The sequence below is a fragment of the Lepidochelys kempii genome, chromosome 3 (assembly GCF_965140265.1).
Source record: "Lepidochelys kempii isolate rLepKem1 chromosome 3, rLepKem1.hap2, whole genome shotgun sequence".
NCBI lineage: Eukaryota > Metazoa > Chordata > Testudines > Cheloniidae > Lepidochelys > Lepidochelys kempii.
This window is the reverse complement of record NC_133258.1, coordinates 117,147,989-117,168,794: the sequence shown is the minus strand read 5'-3', so window position 1 is coordinate 117,168,794 and position 20,806 is coordinate 117,147,989. Positions and strand designations below refer to the sequence as shown.

At 43.2% G+C, this 20,806-nt stretch overlaps 1 protein-coding gene across 3 annotated transcripts in view; it reads left to right on the top strand.

Moving 5' to 3' along the window:
• Positions 1-4,397: 4,397 nt before the first annotated feature.
• The window catches only part of CNKSR3 (CNKSR family member 3), a 99,219-nt gene continuing 82,810 nt past the window's right edge, over positions 4,398-20,806 (top strand). For all 3 annotated transcript variants that reach the window (XR_012158097.1, XM_073337707.1, XM_073337708.1), the window contains exon 1: positions 4,398-4,628. Coding sequence is in view for 2 of the 3 variants with exons in the window: in XM_073337707.1 (XP_073193808.1) it covers positions 4,577-4,628 (52 nt within the window). In the remaining variant the exon portion in view is untranslated. The remainder of the gene's footprint in view (positions 4,629-20,806) is intronic.

The following is a 20,806-nucleotide window of genomic DNA, read 5'->3' as shown; positions in this document are numbered from 1 at the left end:
CTGAAGCAAAGATGATGAAGTAACTCACGCAACATCAGGAACTAAGTTAGTCTATGACAGGACCAGAAGCAGAATTTAGATCTCCAGCTTTAACCACTAGACCATACTCCCTCTTATTGACATAGTCAACCATTTATTTTTCTTTTAGGAATGGGCCGTAATTACCTATGCCAAGGGTTCATTTCCCAAATTATTGAGTGGGTTCCTAAAAGTTTTTATGGTTTAATACTGGGTGACCTTTTTTCTAATATGAGCGTTCTGCAGCAGTCAGACTTTTCCTGTATTGCAGCCCCACCCCATAATCAGCTTCTGAGGGTATGTCTACACTACCTGCCAGATTGGTGGGCAGAGATCGATCCAGCAGGGGTCTAGACGCAATAAATCGACCCCCGAGCGCTCGCCTGTCGACTCCTGTACTCCACCGCCGCGAGAGGTGCAGGCGGAGTCGACGGGGGAGCGGCAGCAGTTGACTCACCGCGGTAAAGATACCATGGTAAATTGATCTAAGTACGTGGACTTCAGCTACGATATTCACATAGCTGAAATTGCGTAACTTAGATCGGTGTGTGTGTCTCCTCCCCACCCCCAGTGTAGACCAGGGCTGGGAGAGTGCAAAAGTGTGCTGCAGCTGCACTCTCTCTCGATCCTAAAATCATTACCTGTACATTTTCTCCTTGCTGGAGAAACTGACTGTTTAGATTTGTCCAGGTCTCCAGGTTCTGTGGCAGTACACAATGTAGAGCTGGTTGGGGCAATCTTCTGTTAGAATTATTTTCCAAAGGAAAAATCACTTTCTGACTAATCAAAATTTTCCACAAAAAATTTCAATTTTGCTAGACAATTTAGATTTTCCATTGGAAAATCATTCTCACCTCTGAGGCCATCTGGCTCTGGGCAGCCTGGTCTTTAGGTCTTTCAGGGTCCTGGCTCCTTGGCAGCCTAAAAACCTTAGCTCCCAAGCTGTCTGGCTTCCCAATAAAGCAGGATCCTGGAACTCTGAGCAGCTTGGGGAACCTCAGAAGTGTTTAGAGAAATCCAAAATGAAATGCCCTTTTGATTTTTTTCTAAAAAAAATATTTGGAATTTCTGTTCCTGGGAAAATTTAATTTTTCATTCCATTTTGGAATGGAAGTTTTTTGAAATTTCAGAATTTTCCATGGAATGGGAATTCCAGTTTCTGACCAGCTGTACTACAGTAGAACCTCAGAGTTATGAACACCTAGGGAATAGAGGTTGTTCGTAACTCTGAAATGTTCTTAACTCTGAACAAAACATTATGGTTGTTCTTTCAAAAATTTACAGCTGAACATTGACTTAATACAGCTTTGACACTTTGCTATGCAGAAGAAAAATTCTACTTTTAACCATTGTAATTTAAATGAAACAAGCACAGAAACAGTTTCCTTACCTTGTGAAATATTTTTTTTAAACTTTCCCTTTATTTTGTAGAAGCTTACATTTAACACAGTACTGTACTGTATTTGCTTTTCTTTTTCTTTTTTGGTCTCTGCTGCTGCCTGATTGTGTACTTCCAGTTCCAAATGAGGTGTCTGGTTGACTGGTCAGTTCGTAATTCTGGTGTTTGTCGTTCTGAGGTTCTACTGTATAATTCTTATTCAATGGGCCATAAAATAGGGCTCTTCCTTCTGTAAATGCTAACCTTCAGAAAAAGGGAGACTTTTTATGCTATCTTTTTATGCTAGCATAACTATGTTACTCAGGGTTATGGAACATCCACACCTCTGAACGATGTAGTTTTACTGACTTAACCCCTGGCATAGTCAGCGCTATGTTGAAGGTAGGGCTTCTCCTATCAACATAGCTACCACATCTTGTGGAGGTAGAGTAGACCTAGGGGGGGAAAATGGAGGGGTGAGGGAAGGAGGTTTGAAATCTGTGAAAAAACCCATAGAATTATTTTTCCTCCTTTTTGTTGTTGTTGAAACTGTGATTGATTGGAAAATGTTCCAAACAGCTCTACTCTGTTCAAGTTGAGCATGTGCATAAGTGTTTGTAGAATCAAGACTGGTTTCAGAGTAGCAGCCGTGTTAGTCTGTATTCGCAACCAGACCACACCACACGATCCATCGTCTACAGCCAAGCTCTACAATACGACCGCATTTGCTCCAAACCCTCAGACAAAGACAAACACCTACAAGATCTCTATCAAGCATTCTTACAACTACAATACCCACCTGCTGAAGTGAAGAAACAGATTGATAGAGCCAGAAGAGTTCCCAGAAGTCACCTACTACAGGACAGGACCAACAAAGAAAATAACAGAACGCCACTAGCCATCACCTTCAGCCCCCAACTAAAACCTCTCCAACGCATTATCAAGGATCTACAACCTATCCTGAAGGACAACCCATCACTGTCACAGATCTTGGGAGACAGGCCAGTCCTTGCCTACAGACAGCCCCCCAACCAGAAGCAAATACTCACCAGCAGCCACACACCACACAACAGAACCACTAACCCAGGAACCAATCCTTGCAACAAAGCCCGTTGCCAACTGTGTCCACATATCTATTCAGGGGACACCATCATAGGGCCTAATCACATCAGCCACACTATCAGAGGCTCATTCACCTGCACATCTACCAATGTGATGTATGCCATCATGTGCCAGCAATGCCCCTCTGCCATGTACATTGGTCAAACTGGACAGTCTCTACGTAAAAGAATAAATGGACACAAATCAGATGTCAAGAATTATAACATTCATAAACCAGTCAGAGAACACTTCAATCTCTCTGGTCACTGGATTTCTGACCTAAAAGTGACTGTTCTTCAACAAAAAAACTTCAGAAACAGTCTCCAACTAGAGACTACTGAATTGGAATTAATTTGCAAATTGGATACAATTAACTTAGGCTTGAATAGAGACTGGGAGTGGTTGAGTCATTATACAAAGTAAAACTATTTCCCCTTGTCTATTCCTCCTCCCCACAACTGTTCCTCAGACGTTCTTGTTAACTCCTGGAAATGTGCTGGAAATGGCCCACCTTGATTATCACTTCAAAAGGTTTTCTCTCCCCCCACCCCACTCTCCTGCTGGTAATAGCTCATCTTAAGTTATCATACACATTGTAAGGAGAGTGATCAACACCCATTTTTTCATGGTCTGTGTGTATATAAATCTCCTCACTGTATTTTCCACTTTATGCATCCGACGAAGTGAGCTGTAGCTCACGAAAGCTTATACTCAGATAAATTGGTTAGTCTCTAAGGTGCCACAAGTACTCCTTTTCTTTTTGAGAATCAAGACCATAAATCTTACTTTACTAAAGAGTCTCTTCTCCCCTGGAAGCACATCTAAGCGTATTCGTGACAGAGATGTGCATTCTAGGGCCCTGCTTTGGCAAAGACTTAATGTGCTTCACTTTGGGCAGTCCCACTTTGATAGTGCTACTCCCAATGCATACAGTTAGGCACATGGGTTAGGTCTTTGCCTGTTTGGGGCCTAGGTGGCACTTAAATTCTCACAGATTATTTCCTGGAGCTTGGGACTTTTGCCCCACAAGGCATGCTGGGGCTCCTATGGGTTTGAAAATATTTACTGGAACTCTGCTCCAGATAGCTCTGACTGAATTTAAGCCCTGGCTCTCTGGTTGGGTATTTGAGTTCCATGTGGGGGTCCTCCCCCAACTCCTTGCAGGATCCTGGCCAGTGCTTAATTGGTAATGGAAGAGGTGCTCAAGCAATTGTTTTATTTTCATAACTGAGGGGCGATAAGCTCTGAGGTTGCTGGGGCCAACCCTAGAAGTGCCAGCAGGGCTCAGCCACCCAACCCTGCCAAACAATTAAGCCCCACTCAGGCCCTCTAAGGGAAAATGAGACCCAGGAAAAGGAAAGGAAAACCCCAGGGGAGAAGGGTTAAAGAAGAAAATGTCCATGCTGGCATAGGTGCTGGAAGTAGGGGCGCTGGCACTAGGAGTGCTGCAGGGTTCCCAGCTGGCTCTCAGCGCCGCCACTGTACAAACGGAACGAAGCCATTCCCGGGGACGGGTCCATGCCACAGCCCCTGCGCCCGCTCCCCGGGGGAGGCTATAAGCCCCGCTCTGAAAACCCATCCGGGCAGAGGCCCAAAGCGGCTGCGGAGTGCGCGTGGGCGCCGGCGGGCGGGGAGCAGACAGCGCCGGCCCGGCCCGGCCCGGCCCGGCCCAGGAGTTTCGCTTCAGCCCCCGCTTGGGCTGGAAACAGCTGCACACGCAACCTGAGCCGCCGAGCCGCTCCCGGCCCGCCTCCGCTGGGCGCAGCCTGCGAAGCCGGGAGAGGAGAAGGGGCAGAGCCGAGCACCGGGGGATGGTGCGCGGCCAGGCAGAGGGCGGGGCCGGGACGCGCGGCAGAGACGGGGGCAGCACGTGGGGGAGGAGCCCGCAGGAGGCGGGCGGAGCTGCTGGAGCGGGGGCAGCCCGCCCAGCCGGGGAGCGGGGATGGGCGCTTGAAAGGGGAGTCTGTGGCCGAAGGAGGGAGAGCGGGACAAGTGGCTGGGTTGAGCGTGCCCCGCTGGCGCAGGCTTCCCGGCAGGGACCTTTGGGGCGCGGCTCAGCCCGGCGGGAGAGCGCCCAGCATGGAGCCCGTTACCAAGTGGAGCCCGAAGCAAGTCGTGGACTGGACCAAAGGTAAGAGGGCGACTCAGCCGGGCTCGTCCCGCTCAGGGGAGCCGCCGGGGCTCGCAGCCAGGGGTCCCCCGCGCGCCCCCTGTGGTGGGCGCAAACTTTCTGGGTCGGGGAACAGCTGCCTGGAGGGGACTCGCCGTGTCCCGCCACCCCCCCTGTTTCTGCCGGGGACGTGGGGCGCTGCCGAACAAGCTCCCACTCTTCCCCTTCCACGCGCTTTGCGAAGCTCGGCCGCCTGCGGACTCCCCAGCTCCGTGCCGTCCCCTTCCCGGGACTCGCCGCAAGCGAACACCGCGCCTCCGGACATGTTGTTTTGCGGCTTGCGGGGGGAGCCGCGGCTGTGGAGTTAATGTTAGTAGTTCTCGCCGCCTCCTGCTTTTGTATATACAAGTGCTCGTGCTGCACAGCTCTGGCCTCCTGCTGGTCTCTGTGCAACGCGCCCGTTGTTGGTGCTTGGCCACCAGGGGCGTACCGTGACTCTCGTGTGATCCTTTTGAAGATCCCTGAAATGCTCATTAAATAACACACTCTGGAATGGTAGGGCTCCTGAATGCCTGGCTAAATAGCAGCAGTCCTGCTTTGAGCCATTCAACTCCCCAAGGGAGGAGAGGAGCTGATAAAACGTCCCAACGTTACAACTTGAAGGATGTATTTGATGTTGATTCCAAGTCAGTCAGTCTCCTGGGCAGGAAAAGTTATTTTCCATGAGCGCGTGTAAGCTTGGCATTACTACTTTAGGATTTCCAGAATCCTGCTGGAAACCTGGCAGTTTGCCGGGAGATTTCCCATCCACTTAGGTGACTTTGGTCTCCTAGCTCCATAGTTCAGAAACCAGCAAATTTATAGTATTACCTTTTGGAGAGGAGTACATTTTTGACCTGGATAACTTTGCTTTGGGTTGGGATTGAGAGCTCCATGGTACTTCGTGTGGGTTCTTCTTTAATTGAATTCTGTCCAATGCTCAGTCCCTTTGTCCATTTCACTTGTGGTCATATTGCCCAGTCTATTTGCATAATCAGTAATGCAATTATTTTCAAAGAATATTACAAGTATTATGTGACTCATTCTGCAAAGTTCTAAACAAAGCCAATTACTCTCAAAAAGGCATGCCATTTGTATAATTTTGTTGGAAAACTGCAACCAGCTCTAGTAAGCAAGAATTATTAACCCCATTTTACAGATGGAGAAACTAACGGAGTTAGTGTTAGAGCTGGGATTGGAACGCTGAGCTCCAGATTCTGTGACTATAGTACCCATCTCTCATTTATCCACCAAAGTTTCCCACCCCATTTTGAGGCTTCATCAGCGTGTTGACATAGCTGTGGGAAGCTTCAATGTAGCTGTTGCATTTGAAAAGAGTGCAGAGCATCTTCAAAGCTGAACAAATGGGCAAGTTTTTTTTTTTCTGGAGGATGGGGAGGCAGGCACCTGGAGAGGTCAGGGCTGTTCGGTTGCATTATGTGTTTGCAGATGTAAGATGCCATAACTTTGTTCACTCTGGATTTTTATGTGTGATCGTCTCTAACCTCCTGGCAACACTGTTTTGGAAAGGCAGCTTTAGAGTATTAATATCTGTTTTTGTTTTTTTTAGTAGTCGAATCCTGGCAGCTCTAGTTTGACTTACTTTATGATCCATCTATTAAAGACAGAAATTTTGTCACATCATAGAGTATTTTACGAGCTGCTGTTGTACATTGCAATATGCTACACAGAGAGGAAAATGATTAAGAATTGGGTGAGAGCTTCATTTCCTGCATCCTATCATTTGCATCTTTTTGAGAGTTTATACATTTTATTACAGGGTTCACTTGGATATAGTAAGATGGATCAAAATGTTCTGTTGGCATCACGCTGACTTGAAGCTATGATTACTGTCCCTGTGAAGAGAAAGTTTCCCATTGATCAGAAGCCCTCACTTAAGCATCTTAATGCTGATTGAGCTGCATAACTGTGGTCAGTTCTTGGCAACTTTGTCTGAAGAGCAGGCAGATTTGGAAGCCATGCTACTGTTTTGTTATTGGATGACATGGGTAATTTCAGCATTTGTAAGTCTGAACTCATGTAAGAATGCTACAGCACTTACGATGACAGGGCATGCAAGCAGCCTCTATGAAAGAGAATGCTGTAGAAATGTGATGTAATGCATAACTTCACAACACAAATAACTTCTATAGAAAGATCTGTTTCTTTCAGTGGTGTTGATTTAAAAGGAAATATATCTTGCTTTGTCACATGGAATATTTACCTAACACATTCTTTCCTCTTACTAGTCTGTCTCTCCTGCATTTTATCTTAGCATTCAAATTTATTGCCTTACTTCATAAAGGGATAAATCTGCTAATCATTTGAAAAGGTTTTATTGTATGCCTTTCGTAAACTTGGTTTGTTTTCTTGCATAATTTATTTTAGCTTGTCTATTCCTTTTAACAGGTCACTCTTTACTTGGGCTCTCAATTAGTATGACACAGAATAATCAAGGCCTGGTTGCAGTTTAATCATCTGATTGACACTAAGACATGTGTGCTTTGAAACGAAGAGGCTCATAGGAGTGAATAAATTAAAGACTCTGTCGTTGATTTCCAATTTCACAGTGTGAATTTGACCTCTTAGCTTCACAACAGAAATCTCCTTCTGGTACTACTCCATGCATGACAATTTTGTAATAAGGAAATAGGCAGGGAAAAAGTGTTTCTTTATGGGTACACGTTAACTTCTGTCATTGCATCTGAATGTCAGAATTGTAACTTAAAAGCCTGTAAATAACTGGGTAATAGCCATGTTGGCACAATGTTTCATGTTTAATTTTTAATCCAGAATAAGTCTGCCTTTCAGCCCACCACTGTCAGATTTTATTTCTGACCAAAGATCAATATTTTAAGTTTTATCCTGTGACTACTATAGCTAAAAAAGCCTAGTTTTCTAGGACTGTTTTCTAATTACAGCATGCACACAAAAGAACCTTCCAAGCCTATAACTAGGTTTGGAAGGATTAGATTTTTATCAGTAAATGTCAGTAAACATCAACTTCACTGTACGCTCAAACTGATGAAAAATATTTCTGTCAATCAAAATGTATAGATAAGCAACATTTTTCTTACTTTGCCTGAGAACTTATTAGCATTTGATTTAAGTATACTTTATATATTTTGACATGTGATGTTGACAGTTTGTGTGTTAATGGTTATAAAGGTTAAACATTTTGAATCACCGTGTCTGTTCTCATTAAATAATTGTCTGACTTGCCAAAACTTTCACAGTTGTGGGAAATTAAAATAAAAATAAAAGATGCTTACAAACAAACAGCAATGATACCCGTCGAAACTATAAACGGAATACCCTGTAGCATTTGTTTGAGTATATGTGTGCCCTGAGCAATAGCTAAGATAATCTTCAGCATAGCTGAACAGACCATGCTTTCTGAGGGAAAAACTTCCTGTGTGTTGGTGCTCTGTTCTACCTGTACTCAGAACTGTGATGGCATTGAGATGAATTCTGACAAAATGGTATAAATAGATGCAATGGGGGATGACAGTTCTGAGTGGAGGATTCAGGTTTGCAGATACTGGTGCATTCCTGTTAGACACTTTTTAGAAAATGTGGGGAATAACCATTTGGATCTGGCTAACCCATTTGGAAGCTCAACAGGAGGTTGTAAAAGAGGTTTTCTTTACTACTAAAGCCTCATCAGCTTCTAATTCTTCTAGAGCAGAACTTCTGGAGTTCCTTTCTCCTTTTAAAAGAAATTCAACAAAACAACCAAACAAAGCTTTTAGTAGAAGTATCAGTAGAGGCGCTTAGTTTAAGCAAATTTGACTTTCTTTTTTTGGGGGGGCAGGAAGTGTGGCTAGCGTATGTTTTCTGGCTTTTGTACTTGGATTTATTGACAAGCTAACTGTTGGCCTAAGAGATAATCATATAGAAGCTTATATTACAGGGTTTAAATTTAATTTGAATATGGGCTTTAGGCATACACAGTTTTTGTGTAGGGCCTTGTTGTTGGTCATCAAAGTCTAACAACTGATATAGACTAGTTACTGTCACTTGCTGATTCAGACTAGTACTCCATGATTTTCCTGGACAAGTGTATTAATATAAATACGTTTTTGTGATTAAAGTGGGCTGAATTGACATTACTGGACACTGCATGCAGTAAAGCAGAACCATGCTAGCTAGCTAAACTTGTTTGGAAATAACGTTTGATACATGTCTTTGTCATGGCTTCATTGTTCAATGTGCACAGAATTTTTCTCTGAGCTGTGCTCCAGACTACCGTCTGACAAGTCTATAGTGATGTTTCTGAGTATTTGTAACGAGAGGTGAAAACCATGTTACTTTTGTGTTTTCTTATAGTGTCTGAAAACTGTTTGGAGCATGCTTACTGGCCCCAGTGAGAATGGTGCTTCGGACTGCTCTCCTCTGCTTACAGGAAAAAGTCCAGAGTGACTGGCAAGCTTTTCTGCACTGACCCACAAATTTGCCTCAACCCCATTCTGGGGCCCACCTTTAGCAGTGAGAGCATACTTCATTGTCTAGGTCACTAGGCCTTTTGAATCATTATAGAGACCGCTAGGAAGAGTCATGCCAGTTGTCGTGTGGTCACCTGTTTACTGGAAACTGACTGATTGTACTGAGGTCAACAACCTATCTTACATATTATGTTTGACCAGCTGTTAGATAAGAGTGAATTCTGGTTCCACTGAAGTTGATGGGAGTTTAACCATTGACTTCAAGGGAACTGAGGATTTCACTCTCAGGGCTTCACTGCAGAATCCATTTCATACTCTTAGGTATTGTCCTTAACCTGAGTCCTGTTGGTAAACACATCCTCTCACCCAAGTGTGGTGGTGTTGTTTTTATACCAAGGGTAGTTGGTCTGTCATAGGCTATTCAAAGTACTGCTTATGCTCCAACTGTAACCTGCCCACTTTGCAATGTGGGCACAGGCTGAACCACTCAAGTGTCGATAGTCCTCCAATGCCTTCCCGCAATTTCCCCGTGTGCTCAGAAGGACGGCCAAGTTCTACCACTATTCACTGTGAAAGAATCCTAGCGTGATTCAGTTGCAGCCCTAAACTGTGGGAAATGATGCCAGGAGTCCTAGCGCCCTCAGGTGAGTGAGTGCAGCACCTGCGTGGAAGCACGTGGCTATAGCTTTGCAGTGTGGTTGCTGTCACTCAAGGTAGGTCAACCTGGGTACTGATGACTGAGATAGCTGTGCAGTGAAGGCATACCCTTAGTCTCTGCCAGTCTGGGATAGATTCCACCTAGTTACCAGGAGAGTTCACTGGCATAATCATACCACTATAGTTACACTAGAATGGCGCTTGTGTGGACACTTATTCTGGAATAAGACTGTTCATGTGGGGAGTTATACGGTACAACTATAACAGTATGATTTTATTCTAGTAAATTTCCCTCTGTAGACAAGTTCCCGGAGGCCTCTGATCCGGGAACCTTAGCCATTTTGTGTTCATTCTTCAGAAAAAATGTTGATAGGGAAGAATGTAGCTTTGTTCTTTTCTGACTTTTTTTTTAATGGTATGATTCTCTTTTGTGTAAAAGCAGCATAGTTGCCATTACTTCTTCCTGAAACAGAAAGGAATTTCATCTATATTTCTTTTGTTCTCTACAGCCATGTTCTTGTCTAGCTGTTGACATGTCTATATTAGTTGTGACTTCAAACCAAACTGCATACAGCAAAGATAGTGTGAAATTATACTGGAGTGTAGACCTTTTCATTGTGTATCTCTGTTACAATTCTGGACTCATGTAGCCCTGAACCAAGATGACATCTCATTCTTTTACTGCCGCTTCAGGTTTAGTTACTCTGTGCATCTACTCATGGGTATCATTGGCTTCTGCCCTCTGGTATGTCATAAACTACTCTGATTTTTGTTAATGGTGCCTGTAAATACAGTTGTGCTAAATGTCTTAATGCATTTCCCCATTTTTTTTTCTATTTTCTTACTAGTTAGCAGCAATTCATCTTGAGAGGCTCTTCTTGACTATTTAAAGCTCTTTGTGTTTTATGTTGCTTAACTTATACAACTTGGAAAAGGTCAATTGTATCACAATTGTTTATGCTATTCAGTTGAAAACCATAGCTGGAACAAGTATGAATGGCACATGGGCACCCAACTGCTCTAAGTCCTCACTTTTTGTAATGCTCTTTTGGGAAAACTGAATAATGTTGTAAGGCACCAAATAACTTTAAGCACAATATTGTGGGGATTATAGATAAGTACTTGCATCTCCATTCTTCTGACTTGAAAGTTACCTCTAATTGGGCTGCAGAAGAATTTTTGTTTTTCATGTTTACAATTATTTCTAAAGATGTTTTGCGTAATAGACCAGGAAATGGCTTTGAATGGATGCTTTTTCTGTCTATTGAAATTATGAATAGAGCCAGCCAGTAAATGCTCTGTTAGCGACAGTTGAAAATATTTAACAGATCACTGTCAAGGTTCCTTCCCCACTCTGAACTCTAGGGTACAGATGTGGGGACTTGCATGAAAGACCCCCCTAAGCTAATTCTTACCAGCATAGGTTAAAAACTTCCCCAAGGTACAAGCTTTGTCTTGTCCTTGAACAATATGCTGCCACCACTAAGTGTTTTAAACAAAGAATAGGGAAAGAGCCCACTTGGAGATGTCTTCCCCCCAAAATATCCGCTCCGCCCCCCAGCCCTACACCCTCTTTCCTGGGGAAGGCTTGATGATAATCCTCACCAATTGGTACAGGTGAACACAGACCCAAACCCTTGGATCTTAAGAACAATGAAAAATCAATCAGGTTCTTAAAAAAGAATTTTAATTAAAGAAAAGGTAAAAGAATCACCTCTGTAAAATCAGGATGGTAAATACCTTACAGGGTAATCAGATTCGAAACCTAGAGAATCCCTCTAGGCAAAACCTTAAGTTACAGAAAGACACAAAAACAGGAATACACATTCCCTCCAGCACAGTTTATTTTACGAGCCATTAAACAAAAGAAAATCTAATGCATTTTCTAGCTAGATTACTTTTATTAACTTTACAGGAGCTGTAAGGCTTGCATTCCTGATCTGTTCCCAGCAAAAGCATCACACAGACCAAACCCTTTGTTCCTCCCCCTCCAGATTTGAAAGAATCTTGTCCCCTCATTGGCCATTTTGGGTCAGGTGCCAGCGGGGTTACCTTAGCTTCTTAACCCTTTACAGGTGAAAGGATTTTGCCTCTGGACAGGAGGGATTTTATAGCACTGTACAGAGAGAGGTGGTTTCCCTTTCCTTTATATTTATGACAATCACTTATCTGGATTGAAACTGACAATTTTTTTTTTTTTTTTAAGTTGCACAACCAGTTTCTATTACTGTTTTTTTTAAAGTTTTATTCATTTACATCCACCGAGATCAGTGAATGTGTACCAAAAAACAACTGAAGTGTGAAGTAAACGTTCGTATGTTTAGCTCATATTTTCAGATTTTGCTGTGTTGCAATTTCTTGAACAGCTCAGGAGTTCCATGAATGAGTTTTTTTTTTTTTTTTAATGTGAGTGTACACAGTCAGTTCTGTCTGATTACCTTTACATTACATGGCTGATCAAACTATTTTAACCAAGGATCAGAAGCCTACAGACAATATTCCATCAGGTTACTTAAAAAAACCTGTTAAACTTTAAAGCAACAGTGACTTATTAGAAAGTTGATTATAAACTTTTTTAAAAAGAAACAATGTAAATACTACGTGTGGATGGAAATATGTGGAGTGATGACAGTGTGTTTAAGTGTTTTGGGATCCAAAGATGTGCGCTCAATTTTAGCTTACTGGAGATGTCAAGTGTCTTAGTTGAGAGAGACCCCTGTAAATTGCCCAAAAGCAGAGATAGGTAAATAAACCCAAGTCATAGCTTTTCCCTCTGAAAAGCTTTTCAGTGACAGGAAATCTTCTGTATCTATTATTTTATCTGGTGTTGACGTAGGGGAAGCCTTGTTCCTGTTTTAAAAACGGGTGCTTGCTAGTTAGTGATGGGCTCTTGCTTTACGTTTTTACTTGATGTTTTTTCCAGAGTAGAAGAAAGCTGGTCACTTTTAGAATGTAAATCTTTCTAGGGCAAGGACCATACTTCCTTATGCTTGTACAGTGCCTGGCACATTGCATGGGCTACTGAAAACCTATAGTGTGTACTGGACAACATGCTGTCAATGTTGTCACAATCTTGGCTGAAAACAAGAGTTTCTACTTTTAGCTCTTTTACTGCAACAGATGACACCCTTTTGAACTGCATTTATGGGAGGGGTGTGTGTACATGTATATAGAGAATTCCTACAGTTTTGTAATCATGTTTTAAGTGTGTTTTTTTTTTTTTTTTTTTTTTAAATATCACAGTCCCTGGGCCCGTCTGGAGTGAGCTGTTTACTTGCAGGTGTGCTGCCCCCAGGAAACAAAAACAGACGACTACTAGTAACCAATAATCCTAAACTTCAGGGAAGTTCAAAAGAAGTGACTTGACCTCAATTCCTCTCCCAAAATATCAGGCAGCCACTCAGTTTTCTTTGTCTGTTGCATTTTCTTGTTGCAATAGAACTTGCATAGGTAAGGAAACATCACAAGTTACAAGTATTAATGAATTAATCCAAATAATGGCCCTGTTCATTGACTTAATGAATCAATAATTATTGTATTTAATATTCATAATGGTGTTACCTGACCTGATTTGAAGGCCTGTCCTCCGGGCCACCCCTCACTGTTTCCCACATCTTAGATGTTCTGCTTTCCTGGGCTGTAGGCAAGCAGGAGAATATGGGTTGCAGGTCAGCTTGCTCACCACTAAGGGTACTATTCTTGCTGAGAAATCAGCTTCTCCGTCTCCTTCTCTGACTGTTCTCCCCCTGCTGATCCCAGCTACATGGAGCAGTGGGGTGGCAAGGAGTTGGCTTAGGCAGGAGAAATGGGAAGCAGTTATGGGACCAAGGGCTAAAATAGGCTGCCTTGAAGCAACCCATTATCCATCTAAAGTACTTACATGGCCCCAATTGTCATAGTATCTGAGCTGCTCATGATTTCTTTTTCTTTTTTAAACTGTTTGTTTAGGAAGTACTGAAATTCACAAATCCTTGGTATGTAAATATCAGAAACAAAACAGTAATTACAACAGTGAGCTTTTGTTTAGAGCCATTATATAGTAACTCATCAGATCTTTCCATAGAACAGGCATTACCCTATTACAGAGTGTGCATCCTTTCAACACCTGTGATGTCATCTCTAGTGATTTTTATCACGGGCAGAGATTGTGAGGCTTATGCAGGGGCATCGCCCCCTCCCCCAAATGGATATGACGCGTGGGGGTGGAGGCAGATTTCTCCCTTCTATTTGGCCCTGTTTTCTCCCTGCAGAAGAATATTCAGGGGGTGGGTTGTGAGCAGTGATGTTGCCAGGTGCTCTGTGTGTCCAGGTCAGTTTCCCCACCTGGGTTGCTAAGGGGAGGGCAGGAGAGCAGCACCTGATGCTCACAGCAGAGCTCCAGCTTGGGGCCGTTTCAGTTTTACTAGCCTATAAAGTAAGAGACTTGCCCCAGAAACACAGGCATCTAGACATTCTAATCAGCACCGGTAACATTGTAAGAAAGTGAACACAGCTCTGAGCTGCTCCCAAGCATCTGAATAGTGTACAGCATTGACTGCGTCAAGCCCAGAAGAGTGACAGAGTGAACAGATTTCAGAGTAGCAGCCGTGTTAGTCTGTATCTGCAAAAAGAAAAGGAGTTCTTGTGGCACCTTAGAGACTAACAGTGACAGAGAAGGTTAAATGTGAATGCAGTGTGCTTAGGCAGATGGGCAAAGGGGACAGACTTTAGCGATGGATTTGTTTGTGTGCATTACATGTTCATGTATCTCTAAAACCAGGGAGACATTATTCATAGTTACATGAAAGTGCTCGGTTCCGTTTATTCAAGAATTTGTTTTTATGCTAATGTTGATTTTTAAGTGGCAGCTGGTAGACATGGCAAATAATTAAGTTTAAAACAAAAAAAGGGTGATTAAATAATGAACGTAAACTGTATTTGTGATTTCAAGTACACTGTAATTTAAGTACCGCTAACAATCAGTAAATCCAGAAGTTAGACCTATGCCTATTATTAATAGTATTAAGCCCCTTGCCTTCCCAAATATAGAAGTCAAACTATGCCTATGATTTTTATTAAATTGAGTGAAATCTCTGATAGATCTTTTAACATACTAGTCAAAATAATGGGACAGCATGCTGGTGTGTGTGTGGTTTTTATTTTTTTCAGGTGAATGTACCTTGAGTATTGAATAAAAGGTAACCAAGTATCTATTTGTTCTGTTTGTTTTTGCTGGGTATGTAATTGGTGGGTTCCATTTTTCCATAGCCACCACCTCCCATACTTTTTGAACCATTCCTCTGCAGTTGGACTATGTGATTTTTCTAATGTAGTTATTCTCATCATCCCTGTGAAGTAGGGCAATGGTGTTATCCCCATTTTACAAATGGGGAATTGAGGCTCATAGAGACTAAGGCCATGTGTACACTAGAGAGTTTATAGTGTGGCACAGCTGTACTGATGCAACTGTAGCCGCTTTATGCTGATGAGAAAGCTCTCCCATCGACATAATTATACCACCCCCAATGAGTGATCTCAGTGAGAGAGTGTCTTCCACAGACATAGAACTATTCACACCAGTGCTTCTTTCTGTGTAACTTACATTGCTCAGGAGTGTGTGTGTGTGTGTTTTTTTTTTTCTTCTTCACACCCCTTAGTGACATAAGGTTATACTAACAAAAGAGATAGTGTAGACATAGCCTAAGTAACCTGCCTGAGGTGACAGAGGAAGTCTTTGAAAAAGCAGAGAATTGAATGAGTCTCCTGATTCCCAGGTTAGCACTCTTAATGCTGGGTCATGCTTCCCTCCCACCCAGCAACTGTTCCCCGTCCAATCCTCTGATTAGCTGAGGCTTCCCATAGACCTTCCCCTGCCCATCTCTTAAGTGGGGTGCCCACATGTGCTCCCTGCCCAGGTGGAGGAGCGTTGCAAGGGAAATCTGGTGTCATCTTGACTCCTTGCCCTGGCACTAAATCAACAATGTTTTCAAGACTGATGTTTATGATTATAGGCAAGCTATCTGCACACATGTAAATGAGCTAACTTGCGTTAAATGTCACGCACAATGCTGGACAAAACTTGGAAGCTATGAGTTAGTGATTTGACAATGGCTAAAACTACACTTGTATGGTTCACTTAGCTGTGTACTGAATCAGGCTGTGGAGTAATGTGTACTATCCTACTGCACCAAACAGCAGGGTATGTGTCAGTGTAATTACTCATAAATCCCTTTACATGAAGATGGTTTTCTCCCATTGGCACATCAGTGATTGATCCTTCTTAGTGCTTTGTTTATACCTGCCGTTAGCTGGACCTAAACTGGTGCCTGAAAGCACAGTTGCTGTCAGTGCATCTTCAAAGGGAAAGGACACTCCAGACTTTCATACAGATGTGCTGTATGAAAAGGGAAACTGAGGCACACTGCCATATTGCTTTTATGGCTAACTGCCAAGATTCCTATACTATGGACAACATTAATATCTACATTGACTTGATGTTAGTTAGGTTTCACACATTTGCCAGAGCTTGTACGAATAAAGTATCTAAGTTCTTTAGCTCTTGGCAAGATCACATGAGACATACAGGAACTATGCTGCGAAAGCAGATCCAATCCACTATTGTTCTAACCAAGTTTTACCTTGAGTTTGTAAAGAGATTCACTCATGTTATTGAACATGACTTTGATAAACCATTTCTGTTATACACTGATATGGCTTCTAATCCAATACTAGCTGTAGTAAGACAAAAACAAGGATGGGGAGCTCTTGGGATGTAGTCAGTGATGTTTGTGTCATCCCTTCCTACATCAGTTTTGTGTTGGGGGTGTGACGTTATTGACATAATTTGGGACTGTATAGATCATTGTTGCAACCAAGGTCCTGTAGTGGCAACAAATCTTATGTAAAGGGGATCAAATGAGGTGTCTGAGACAACGTTATGGTTTGCTGATTATGATTATGCTATATGTGTGTATCATTTTTGTAGTTGAAGTTATGAATATTGGCTCTATACTGCCTGTATTTCAAACTTATGCTGTGCTTCTGGGTGACACCCCAGACAAGTTGATGTCAGCTCTCAGCTTGATGGCCTATTAAGGACCATCAGCTATAGAATTGACCCATTGAGAGAAGGCGGACACGCCTTGTGACTCAGCAAGGTATGCAGGGACATGCCTATGGACAGAACTCTGAGGTTTTTCCATGCCATGTGATGGACAGCTTGTCTTTGGAACAAAGAAAGCAGAGACCACATGGCAAGAGACTATTAAAAAGCTGCTGCGGCTCCTCCATCTTGTCTTCAATCCTGATTCATACCTCTGGAGGAACTTTGCTACACTGAAGCTTTGAACCAAGGACTGAAGGACCCATCCCAGCTGTGGATGTACTCCAGAGACTTAATTTGAACCTGCAGTTTATTCTGTCACTGCTGCAAGCCTGAGCCAAGAATTTTGCCATTACTGTATGTAATTGATTCAATTTAACCAATTCTAGCTCTCATCTATATCTTTTTCCTTTTATGACTATACCTTTAGATTCTAGATTCTAAAGGATTGGCAACAGCGTGATTTGTGGGTAAGATCTAACTTGTATATTGATCTGGGTCTGGGGTTTGGTCCTTTGGGATCAAGAGAGCCATTTTTTCTTTTACTGGGGTATTGGTTTTCACAACCATTTGTCCCCATAACTAGTGGCACTGGTGGTGATACTGGGAAACTGGAGTGTCTAAGGGAATTGCTTGTGTAACTTGTGGTTAGCCAGTGGGGTAAAACCAAAGTCTTCTCTGTTTGGCTGGTTTGGTTTGCCTTGGTGTGCATAGAAACCTCAGCCTTGGGCTGTAACTGCCCTGCTTTAAGGAATTTGTCCTGAATTGGCCCCCTCATTTGGGTCCCACCAGAACGAGCATTGTTACAGTTGCTGCTTGATCAACGGAAAGAATCCCATTAAAAACTCTTAATTTGGTGTACATCAAGGGTACAAGGCAGATCCTCCCATTGAATTAGATTGCAGAACATGCACCCATGCTAGCGTGATCCTGATTCCTCTGTCTTTCATGCACAAAATGGGTAACGACTGGGTTGCCATACCACTAATATTAATGGATAGGATTTTGTTCCTGTATTCTCCTCCTGCTGTGCCACCCAGAAAACCCACCTCCATGCTACAGGAGTGAAATTTCCTTCACTTCAATCAGCCTTTTATGTAACAGCTCCACAATGCATCCCCCGCCCTTCTTGCATGAGGGTAAATCTTGCCCTGCGAGGACAGAAGCTTGTGCTTGTTTAAAGGACATGTCAGCTCCGCTTTCCCAGCCAGCTTGGGACTGCAGGGGCAGGCCTAAGAGTGTGGCTGTCCCCCTATCCCATCCCTACTGTCTTGTGACAACAGTAGGCCAGTGAGGCGGCTCCCTCAAGAGAGGGCTCTCATTAGATGATTGAAGTTGCATTAGCAGTCTGGGTTTGTTAGTTGGGGCACAGGGCAGTTGGTTATGGAGCCCAAAAGGGTCTCTGCCCTCCACTGCTAAACACTGGTCCAAGATACTCCTGTTGCTGCCATTGTTGTTCAGAGTGTGCATATGTTGTGACTCACAGACATAACATTTTACTCCCATTTTAAACTTATCAGATTAGCATTCTCTCTCCTCGTTTGCTCATCACCGCTCTCGAATGGCTGGTGTGGGCCTTCTGTTAAATTAGTCGGTTTCTGGAGAGAGGTAGTATTGCAGCTTCAGCCAGCATCTTGAAAAGTTAGTTTGAAAGTTGGCTACTGCCACGTTGCCCAAAAAGAGGTACTGTGGTGGAGTGCGTATCTGAATGGATAACTTGACACTGTCTGCTCAATAATATCCTCATTTAAAGTGTTTAGTTTGGCACATGGAACGATAAGATTTCTGTGTAGGACTCCCCGCCCGAGGAACTCTAGAAGGCAAGAAGGAACAAGTTCAGACATGCCTTAAGAATGTCGGAACAATACAGGGAGACCCCTTTTGGAAGATGAGAGGATGGTGCTTGGCTGAGGCAGCTTATGAACTGGAAAGAGCAAGCGAGAGTGCAGTGAAAAGCACAAATCTGAATTCTGGTGTGAGATTGTTACCAAAAATATTCAGGAGAAAAAGGAGTTACGCTTTCCCCAAACCATTACCTTAACTATAAAATGTTAAGATATAAAATTTGAAAGAATTGTTGTCTGTCCCAAACTAACAATATAAAGATCAAAAAACTGCATTGCTAATACATTTTACCAACAATATGAAAAACATGAAAGATGGAATTTTCAGAGGTGACTTAAGAGCTCACCAGTGCTACTGACCCATTAGTTTGCTCACCTGATAACTTTTTTCAGAATGATTTTAAGGAACTGTATCTGTTGATTGCTTAATTTCCCTCTTTCCCCTCCCAACCCCCCAGTACAAAATTCCTGTTGCTCAATCGCTAGATAGTAGTAGTTAAAAGTCAATTTTAAAGTGATAATAACAAACCACAAACAGAACTTTTAAAAATTCCTAAAGAAAATAAGAGAGGGACTTTGGAGGAAAGAAGAAATAAGACATGATGTACTGTTGTAGTTTGTGTGTGTATACACACGCATATATTCTCTCTCTCTCTCTCCCCCCCCCCTCAGATGCATACTTTCACCTGTGATGAATGCTCAGCTAGATGTAAAAAGACTGACTTAAAATATTTGTGTTTAATAGCAATTGCATATCTTTTAATGAGATCTAAGTATATGTAAATATATATAAAAAATTAACAAACTCCATATATAATCAAAATATAATAATTTTGAAAACCAAGTCCACAGATTAACCTTTGGAAGGCATTTTGTGTGACTCACTGAAGTGCAGCTTCCCTCGGTGGTACCTACACATGAATAAAGCTAAAAGAATATTTTTAATTTCCCCCCTCTCCTTTCTGGCACTGATTAATGATCAACTGTAATCTGACTGTATTTAAGAGCGCATATGATGTCATTCTGTCCTGGGTGATGAGGCTCATCCATTGTTGCGGGTGGGGGAAGCAAATAAGTGCGGGGGGGGGAGCGGGAGAGGAGGGCCACAGTAATGCCAAGTACATAAAAGGCCCCTGCCCTGAATATGGCACAGATAATCGCCTGGCAAGGAGAGGGGGGTGGCGCCTGTGGTGGCATAGCGTATGCCCTTTGACCTTAAGGCCACTAAGATGTGAGGACCTGTTAGTCATATTTGAGAGAGGTTTTCATACTTGTTACTGTCTTTTCAGCGATGTCCTAACCACTTTCCCAGACATCAGTGGTAACCCACCAGAGCATATGCATGTGCGTGATCTGTCTGTGAATGGTGAGATGCTGGCATATGAGGCATATTGTTTAGTGTGTGTGTGTGTGTGTGTAAACCCACCAAAAAGTAGGTAACGATTTAAAAAGACTCTGCAAACAAACTTGTTGGGGGCAGGGCCAGTGTCTGTCATCTATGTGTTTGCACAGTGCCCAGATCCTATTGTAGGTATCTATATGGTCCCCCATTACCGTAGCATGTGAGCACCTCACAATCTTTAATGTATTTATCCTGACAATATCTCCGTGAGTTGGGGAAAGACTATTGCCCTAATTTTAGAGCTAGGGAACTGAGGGACAGAAACTAAGCAACTTGCTCTAGGCACAGGCGCCAACTTTTCCAGGCACCAGTGGGTGCTTGCCCCTGCCCCCCATCCTGACCCCTTCCCCCAAATTCCTGCCATGGCCCCGCCTCTTCCCGGTGCGCTGCGTTCCCCTTCCTCCCCACTCCCTCCCAGCGCTTGCTGCTGCAAAACAGTTGTTTCGCGCAGCAAATGCTGGGAGCTAGGGGGAGAAGCGGAGCTGCAAGTGCTATGGGGAAGAGGAGAAGTGGAGGTGAGCTTGGGCGGGGCAGGGAGCTGCCGGTGGGTGCAGAGCACCCACCAATTTTTCCCCATGGGTGCTCCTGCCCTGGAGCACCCACGGAGTTGGTGCCTATAGCAGCTTTGGCAAAGGAGGAAGTGGAACCTGGCTCTCCTAAGTCTCTGGCTACCATCCTAACCACTGGACCCTCCTTCTTCTTTGTGTTAGACCTCTAGGTGCTGCCATAAT